The following is a 10,236-nucleotide window of genomic DNA, read 5'->3' as shown; positions in this document are numbered from 1 at the left end:
AAATCCAGAAAAATGCATTTTCCCCTGTGAAATGATGGTTCCAGTTCTGTCAGCAGACCTCACCGGCAACAGTGCTCCCACAGGACGCTGCAGAGGGCCAAAACACACACGTGCACATGTGCACCGACGCACACGTGTGCAACAACACAAAAGGGAGATGAGGCTGAAAAACAGCATCATTGTGAGCATCATTGTGAGTCCGACTCCAAACTAGATGCCTTTCTTGCTCATAATAAAGGTTGACAAACGCTGTGGACTGAAATATTGAGGCTGGATGTCCGTATGACATCACAGCACAGCTGGCGCCACATTTGAACCGGGCTTTGAGTAGTCAAAGGACTGGCTTTCAGGGCCGAGTGTGCTCAGGATAAAAGGATTTAGGTTCGGTTTTGCATTCTCATACTTAGTTTTGTTTTTGATGTAGGAGATCAATGCTTTTATTGCTTGAGGCCATCAATGCTTTTCCATGCCTGCACCCCTTCTGCTTCTGTTTGGGTGTGCAATGCAGCACTGCTCATTTTTGAAAGATGAGGAACCTCTGGGTGTTGCATGTAAGTCAATTACATGTATCATCCACTTTGGTTTCATTGTAAAACAAACTCGTGTGAGCTAAACACCTTGGAGCTGCTTTGTTCGGGGACATGGAAACGTACTCTACAAACACTGCCCTCCCCGCTGTCCTTTAGAGGCGGGAAGGCTTTCTTACCTCAGGAATCAGGCGTTCTGCTGCCCTGCACCAGCACGCACACACAAGCGGGCGTCTTCGCCTCCTTGTGTGTTTCCAATCCCATTTCATCAGCAGCCATCCAGCTTGGCTAATGCTTCCCTGAGCTGTGCGTTTTAATGCTCACACAATGTCTTTCAAGCTACATTAGGAAGAGAAGAATTCTGTGTATGAAGAGGAGATGTAATTTATCATGATATTAGCTCTACATTATGGATGTCAGGGGAGTTGATGCTCTCCTCTGATTTCTGTCCGCTTCATAAAAGCGTCCCCGTCTCATTTGCTTTTCTTCTGCTGCTCTTCTCGCCTTCCTGCTGCTTTTATTTGTCTTCTAAGTTTGTTTTTATCACTAACGCCTCTCTGGCTGAAATTAAAAGGATGTATATATAGAAAAAAGAGATGCTTAAGAGACAGGAATTCAAATTTCTGAATATATGATGAATCCCAGTCATGTTTAACACTTTTTGACACAAACTGTTCTCATTAGAATTTCACCACCTTCATCTGAAAACCGCTTTTTGTGTAATACTTTACTTGTGGAACCCTACTTTAACATTTAGGTTGTGTCCGAATTCTTCCTCTAATCACTATATAGTGTGTTCGCCATTTCTTAGTGCTGTCCGAATCTACTTATTCCAAAATTGAGCGCACTGGACATTTCCCAGAACTCTTTGCAAGAAACTAGCATGCATCGATTCTGACTAGGTTAGCGGATGTAGACCACAATGCATTGCAGTTGATCAATTTCAAGCAAAGAAACGTATTTAAATGTAATTTTTGAATGAACTATCCACACTTTCACCATCAGAACACAGTGGAGTCATAAATAAACGTAGTGAAATGTTTGCATTTATTCGATATTCACTTTCACAAGTTTTCTTTCAAGTTTTCAATATATTTTTTTAAATGTTCAATTTTATTATTATTTTTTCAAATGTTCAATAATTATTTCAAGTTTGTTTATTTTTTAGTTTAAAACTGCTTTCAAATTTTTAGTTTTTTAAAATGTACAGCTGATCCTGATTTGACCCCATAGGTGAGTCTTGCAGTTCCGTTGAGGCTTGTGTGGCCACCTGATGGGACGTCATAGAAATGCTACCATTGTTGTGCAAATCACACACACTTATGACGTTCAGATGATGCCGTCGTATGAAACCCTTGCACCACACTCTAGTCATTAGTAAGGTGCATTGTCTGGCTTCTAGCTGACCACGTGCAAATGCTCTACGCAGAGGATGTGAAGGTGATCTGTAAGTGCCTGTAGGACGACTACACAAACTACGCCCTGATTGTCTAATTTTCTCATTTCCAACAGTTAGACTGCAAGCATAGCACACAACAGATGCCTTTGTGTCTAACTTACCTTTGCATGTTGTGTAAGTGTTCACTACTACTATGGTCCGCAGCATACCAGTAGATTATCCAGCGCATGAACATCTTCACTCTATGGGCTCAACAAGTGGTCTCCGATCTTCGTGGAGGCCATAGCGGTTTGCTCATTTTCCGGCTGCAGACAGCCTGGATCCACCCATAAGAGCAGTTGGGACTGACATATAGCCAGAATGCAGCATCGACTCTTTCACACCACATTAATGGCTTCCTGGTTTTCCTTCTTTCATGGTGTTAGAGATTTGTCAACAAAGAGGCAAATATTGGTGATTTGGTTCAAGCTTCAAGAGTTTAAAGTAACAAATGTGATCCGGCGTGTCTTCTGCAGTGTAATTACCGCAGCAGGTGATTGAACTCCTTCCACTCGCCTCTCTTGCCTCAAGAGTCTGTCTTTAAAGAAGTGCCAGGGAGTTATTCATTCACTGTACCTCTTGTTTCTCCACAGATATTGATGAGTGTGCAACGCAGATGCATTACTGTCAGGCCAACACGGTGTGCGTCAACCTTCCTGGCAACCATCGGTGTGATTGCCTGCCAGGTTTCACCAGAGTGGATGAATACTCCTGCACTGGTATGTCTGCCCACTATTTTGATGTTGAGCAACAGTTGAGCTGCAGTGCTGCTTAGAGTTGAACTGTTTACAGTATTGATTGCTCCAGTGACTCGTTCAGATATAGATGTTTCTCTGGAAGTCAGTGGAGAGACTTCATTGAATCCCACTAATCCCTCAACTTTGCAGAAGTTTCTTTTAGAGAAAGGTCTTAGAAAATAATGGACAGATTTTTGGTCTATTCAAAATCAAACTCTGTGATGCCAGGTTCACACATAGCATTGCTAAAAAATGTCAGGATCCGAATGCGGACACAAACACAGGACACAGGAAGTTCCAGCAAAAACTCCTCTTTTATTCAGAATAAACACTGAAAAACAAGTTAGAAGCCTCGCAGCACTCAAGAAACAAACAAAACTATCTGGCGACAACTGGAGGGAACACGCGGATTACAACAGGAGGGAGGGTGGGACAATCAAGCTACAAGTGCACCCAGGTGGGAGAGAGAAAGAGACTGGAAGAAGAAGTCACCCAGAGTCCCAGATTGGTCAACTTTCAACCTGATTTAATGTCAACATATGACCAATAGCTGCACTATTTACACTTAGGGCTAGAAAACTGGCGTAGAGACACGTGAATGCAAGAGGTTTAAACATGGAAGCCTGAAACGTGCATTTACATCGACTCTCATTGGAAGTGGTCGCTTGAAGTTGCGTTGTCGAAGGCAGTGTGAATGTAGCTCCAGGCTACAGCTGAAATGACTACAAAGCTGTTTTCAACACGTTCATTTAGTGAGTCTTTTTAGTGTAAGAAAGTTGGTTGAATGAGCTCTAAGTTAGTCTCCATAATACATCTTAGTTTGAGGTAGTGATGGTAGGTGAGGCCTTGTGAAGGGTTTCGGCACATGACTCAAGCTCTATCCATACTGTGTCACTCAATACTGACTCCTGCTGGTCAGAAAACACCATTGCTGGCAACCAAGTTAAGAAACTCCAGTGATATACTGATTTTAATAAACATCTGTATACACAATAATATTTGATATTGTCATTGTGGCTTGTTCAAACTCATGCCTCAATCTGTAATATCTCAGCATTGAGGAAGTGTTTTTATTTAGGTACAAAAGTCCTGCCGAAAAAAATACGACATTAGACCTACAAAGATAAATCGGAGGGGAGGGGGACTAAAACACTATTAAAACTATTAATACATTAATACACAAACTTAATAAAAAAAACTACTTCCAAGACCTTTAGGAAAAATTCAGTAACATACGATGTCAGTCACAGGTGGGCGGGGACAACGGGGCCATATAAGTGCGGGGATGGGTCAACACCCGCATCCGTTAAACCAAACCGCTCGACTGATTTAGCACCCAAGTGACAGAAATGTAAGTAAGACGATCTGGTCATTTTTCAAAATAAAAGATTTTTCAAAATAAAAGATCGTTCAAATGCCAGACCCACCCGAGCAAATTTTTACCTCATAAAAATCAAAACTACCCAATTGGGCAGAAAACCCCCCAATCTGGCAACACTGCTGGTTGATGCGCTTCCTTACAAACGCAGTTTGGTGCCTCAGTGACACACCGACACGCTTGACACGTAGCCCACATGTCGGTGTTGCCGGACCCATGACTAGTATGAGGTTTGAAATAATAAAATGTAATTTATATTTGGGGTGTCATACTACACTCAGATGAAATAAGCATTTTGAATATGCAGTAATTCTAGTTTTTAGTATTTTGTTTTATTTTTGTTGCAGTTTAGTCTTAAATCTAAATGAAAAAGAAAAAGCAGCTTTGACATGAAGGAAACATTGAGATTTTGCTTTTAGCTTCACTTGAATCACAGCACTTTTCCCGTCTTGCTGTGAGGTGTGAAAAGCATTGTCACAGAGCGATGCAGAGCATTTCTGTACACTTGTTTTGCCTCCTCATCACCTTGTAAGGCAGTAAGAGAAGCAAAACAATCGCGTACTGAACTCACAAGCTGAAAACACTGATTTTGACAGTCACTCATGTCCTTTCTCCATGCTCCACTTCTGCAGCAAAATGATGACCTTCAGAGAAATGAACACAAAGAAAGACTAGTTGATAAACAGCTGGTGTAGTAATGCTGCTGCAGGTACATTCATTTGGACGTACGACTACTACATTCTCAGACCATTTTATATTCGTTTCACTGATGGCAGAGCTGTACTTGTACTTGTTGCTTTCCTGGTTTCTTGGTTTTTATGATTTGTGAATCTTTGGAAAGTTTGGTTGTAATTCTAGTTCTTTAGTTTTCCCAAACATTCAGTTTTTTGCTTCTTTTTTTCATTAATTAGAATGTACAATGACATTGAGAGGTTGTCTCCAGGACTAATTTCACCAAACTAGAACTCAGTTTTTTTATGGCCTTCTCTTTTATTTTCCTTGAGTTAACAGTCAGATTGTTACAGTTTACCCGGAACAGCAGGGTTTTATGAATTTACTAACCAAACTCTAATAAAGTCTAAATAGACTCTCGACTGTTTCACCCGCAGATAATATAGTGGATTTAGGTTTACATTAAAATACCAGTTTCACGGCGGTTGCGTCGTTTTTTTTAATCATTTATCCATCACACCTTAAAGTTGAAGCTAACGTCTGGTTGTTAGCCTCCACTTTGATGTGAAAGGGAAATATTCATCACAAAGTTCAAACATTTTACGGAAAAGGAAGATTCAATCAAATAAAGCTCTTGATTTGTGGAAATTTGTTGAATTGATATTTGAGAATTTTCCTACAGCAAGACTGAATTATGTAGCCATCTGTTCAGAAACTTTAGCACAGAAAACATTCCTTTGTGTTGAAAAGAATACCCAATCAATGAGGAAATCTGTAAGGACAAAATATGATCAATATGTTTGCCCTGAAAGAACCTGGATTGAGAGTTTAGATGTAATTCAATGGGAAAAAAAATCATGCGTTGTTTCCTTTATGGAATTTTTCAAAGAAACGACAAATCAACAACTTTGTTTCATTGAATCTTCATCATCTGCATAGAAGTATCTACTGATATTTTTAGACTTTTTTAAAACAAAATTTCTTGTAGTAGCATTTTATTTTTTATGTATTCATTTTTTTCAGAAACAGGAAGCTTAAAAATGCCAACCTTCGAACCAGTCTGTGAAAATATTGTACATATTAAACTAGTGCATGGCCTGAACAGGGTTGTTAAACATTATAGAGGGGTTATAGCGAATTAAGAAAATGGATGGATGAATAGATACATTGATGATGGATGGATGGATGGATGGATAGATACATTGATGATGGATGGATGGATGGATGGATGGATGGATGGATGAATAGATACATTGATGATGGATGGATGGGTGAATAGATACATTGATGATGGAAGGATGGGATGAATAAATACATTGATGATGGATGGATGGATGAATAGATACATTGATGATGGATGGATGGATGAATAGATACATTGATGATGGATGGATGGATGGATGGATGAATCGATACATTGATGATGGATGGATACATTGATGATGGATAGATACATTGATGATGGATGGATAGATACATTGATGATGGATGGATACATTGATGATGGATGGATACATTGATGATGGATGGATGTATTGATGATGGATGGACTCACATTATTTTGTTCAGTGTTAACAGAGATTAGTATTTTTTTCCTCAAAAAGGTTGGTCATTTCTATTCCATCCATCCATTTTCTTGACCGCTTCTTCCCTTTCGGGGTCGCGGGGCGCCGGAGCCTATCCCGGCTACTGAAGGGCGAAGGCGGGGTACACCCTGGACAGGTCGCCAGCCTGTCGCAGGGCCTCACTCACACACCCAGTCACTCACACATTCACACCTAGGGGCAATTTAGAGTCACCAATTAACCTATGAAGCATGTTTTTGGACGGTGGGAGGAAGCCGGAGTCCCCGGTGAAAACCCACGCATGCACGGGGAGAACATGCAAACTCCACACAGAAAGGTCCCAGCCGGGATTCGAACCGGGGCCTTCTCGCTGTGAGGCAAGAGCGCTAACCACTGCGCCACCGTGCAGCCCATCATTTCTATTAAAGTATAGTAATTCTATGCATGTTGCCTTTTAAATGTATATATTTCTGGTTTATGAATTAAACTAAAAAAAATCAATTTAAATTTGCCTTAGATCTATTTTTCCCTATAGATGACTTTTTGTTTGATTTATCAAATGCTTGCTTTGCTAATGGTATCCTAGCAGCAACATAGTGATTTTTTTGTCAGCACAGCTGCTTTATTTTCATATTTTTTCCCATGTTGTGTTTTTAAAAGGATATACAGTGTCCCACTGTCTTGAGCTTAACCAGAATGTGCATGGTTGAGCTCAGATTTTCTCCAGAGAAGTGTTCTTTAATTAGCTGACAATTGGCAGCCGGGCAGGGACAGACATCCATGGACAATCAATCCATTCTGTGGCTTGTAAACTGTCCTAGCTGCTGACTGGGAGCCTGAGGAGGACTCTGCATCTGCTGGGAAAGATAAATCCTACTGCTGTCTTCCCCACTGTCTTCCTGCTTTTCCTTGCACATCTCCTGTGAGGGTGTCAGATCCCGGGACTTGGTACCCTACATTTCACAATACCCTGAATAAAAGGATGTTTGTCTGAAAAATAGAAACTGAAAAGATGGGAAGAAATGCAAAAGGATTTCTTTTTATTGTAAATTTGTAAAATTAATATATTTATATTTTTAACATTACAGCCAATGCTTATGAATGCCCAAACTAGTGATTCTCTCTTCTTTGTGAGGTTTAGTGGCATTGAAAAAAAAACACGGAAAATGAAGATTCAATCAAATAAAGTTCTTGATTTGTGGAAATTTGTTGAATTGGCATTTGAGATTCAACATATTTTGGAGTTGAGCTAGTATTTTAGCAATGTGCTAGCTTCTTTGGCTAATTTGGCACCTATTAAGGTTTTTTTGGGATATTTTAGAGTTTAACTCCTATTTTAGCAATACACTACATGTTTTTTTGCTAAATTGGCATGTATTTGATTTCATTTTATTTTACTTTTTTAATTTTGTTTCAGCACAAAATGAAAATAAACACAAATTTAAAAATAAAAACTTACAAGTCTAGCAAACAATGTGCTTGTAAAGGAGTGGGTAGAAGAAAAGTCTCGTGTGGTCCCACCCCTTTTTACAACACCTTATCTAACATATATCTATTTACAATTTTTTCTCAACACTTCAAATTACCTCTGCCCAATGACATTTGCTGATTTGTTTATAACGATCATTTCAGGCCTTGTAAAGATTCAGCAGTGACATCTTGTATGTTTTTCTTGAATAAATGTAAACTTTTGCTTTATTTTAAACCTCCATTTAACGTATTCCATAAATCCACACCACAAACCAATAGGCACATGTTCTTTTTTGTTGTACATTGCTTTTTGAAATTCAGCTGTTTTCTTGAATCATAACCTCCATCTCTGTCCTTGAACATTTGTTGTATGTTTACTGGAAGTAAGTTGTTTCTGGCTTTAAACATAATTAGTGCTGTTTTAAATTCCACTAATTCCCATAGTTTCAATAACCTGACTTTAAAAACAGTGTGTTTGTATGTGTCCCATAATCCACACCATGAACTATTTGAATTAATTTTTTTGTAAGATGTACAAAGATTGTAAATTTTGTTTTTTAAGCATTTCCCTAAAATTCAACACTGTACTTTAAATATATACTAAGAATGAAAACTGAGGATTTTTAAGAAAACTTACTACACATTTTTCAGAATGTTATGCCAACTTCAGCAGTCTTTCATAGTTCTTTAACAAAATGTCAAGTCTTTTAGAAAATTTAGAATTTAACTAATAGCGAATTGCATTTGCATTTTTAGCAAATCTCTTCAGCAATTAGTAAATTGCTTCAGCATTTTCAGCGACCAGATACGGATAAAAGTACTTGCATTATAACAGCTAATGCAACTTTTCTAGTTAAAAGTGTAAAAAATGTGAAAATCAGAAAATGTACATTGTTGATTGTATCATTTCAGCCTTGTTAGTTTTCAAGAGATATTATTGTCTGATCATGGATCATTCTTAATTACTCGTATAATAATAAAATTAGAAAGCACCATGAGTACATTTTAAAAAAGAATTTGCCTTTTCCACTTGGTCTTTGTGAATCTGTGTACACTGGAAATATTCATGCAGGAAATAACATGAATAGCAGGAGCTCTGTGTATGTCTGCTTCTAGCTAGAAGCCAATTATAGTCCATGCAAGTGATTTATGCTAATGTGTCCAGTTAACACAGAAGGACTGAGCAGATGTTTGGAACATAACAAGACAGTTCTTTAACTTAAAGCTGCTAATGACCAGTATGTGTTTTGTTATGCGGGTTTGGAGACAGGTGCTTTCATTGTCTCTGGTAAAGCAGGGAGAGCTCTTGAAAGTCCAGCGTTGAAGCTTGTGGAGCAAAAAAAAAAAAATCTGCTCATTTCTTCATCACCGCAGTTACAACAGGTGCTTGACTCTGTAAGAAGCTGCTTGTAAAGGTGCATTAAGGTCACGACAGAGTCTCACGCAAGCTTTGAGTGTTGCTGCATTAGACCGATAAGTGACTGCTGGCAGACCACGATCAAAGCTTACGTTAGCTGATCTGAGGCCTCGTGTGCCCTCCGGAGGGACGGTGGATCTGGAGAAAAGAAGGAGAAGTCTGGTTGCCTCAGAAGCCGTTGAAAAGGAGAAATCATGAAAGAAAAATCTCTTGACTGCACAAATAAGTGGTCATTATGACCGTAATGCAAGTTTCCATTCACAAATGTTTTGATTATATTTTCATTAGTTTTTGTAAATTGTAATTTCACTGTGTGTAATAGGGGTGTGTATTGATAAGAGTCTTGCAACACGATACATATTGAGACACACATGGCACAGTGTGATCAATACATCCAAAGACAGTACCAGAGACAATATTTTCTTTTTTTATTGTGACTTAGAAAAACCTTTATCTGAATATGAAAGCACCTTTCACCTATAATTGTAGCTCTGCAGGGTGCGGGCACAGTCCCCAACTTGTTTTTCCATAAGCCATGAAGCATCTAAATCCACAATTTTAAACGGTACCGGTACCAACTTGGCATAAATTGTTGGTTCAGAACTTATCCATAGTTAAAAATGAGTGTACATGTATCACTTTGCTGTGTATTACCAACAACTTCGGGGCTCAGAATTCACATCGGGTTCACATTTATCACAAGATGGTTCTCGCAAGTTCTTGTTTTGTTTGGTGCATTGTTAGCAGTGCTGCCAACTAGTGGTCGTGGAGAACAAAAGCAAGACGTTAAACTATATTTTTGCTCATAAAAAAATAATTAAATGTTGCCTTGACAGCATTTTAAATTGATACAAGTATCGCCAAATGACTTAACGGGATATTTCACTGAATCAATATTTTTTAAATCCCTAGTGTGTGTTTTGTTGAAATAGAACAATCTGATATTTCTTAGAGTTGTTGATTTCTGCTTTTGCAGGACCATAAATGTTGAGAGACCAACTTTGATAAGCCTTTCAGCTAACTTGGAAGAAT

At 38.8% G+C, this 10,236-nt stretch overlaps 1 protein-coding gene across 1 annotated transcript in view; it reads left to right on the top strand.

Moving 5' to 3' along the window:
- The window catches only part of LOC112160622 (protein kinase C-binding protein NELL1), a 400,547-nt gene that overhangs the window by 276,861 nt on the left and 113,450 nt on the right, over window positions 1–10,236 (top strand). The window contains exon 14 of the mRNA XM_024295273.2: window positions 2,559–2,684. Within this exon, the coding sequence (XP_024151041.2) occupies window positions 2,559–2,684 (126 nt within the window). The remainder of the gene's footprint in view (window positions 1–2,558; window positions 2,685–10,236) is intronic.

This window comes from Oryzias melastigma, linkage group LG3, assembly GCF_002922805.2.
Source record: "Oryzias melastigma strain HK-1 linkage group LG3, ASM292280v2, whole genome shotgun sequence".
NCBI classification, from domain to species: domain Eukaryota; kingdom Metazoa; phylum Chordata; class Actinopteri; order Beloniformes; family Adrianichthyidae; genus Oryzias; species Oryzias melastigma.
The sequence above is the reverse complement of the archived record's forward strand: the minus strand, read 5'-3'. Positions and strand labels throughout refer to the sequence as shown.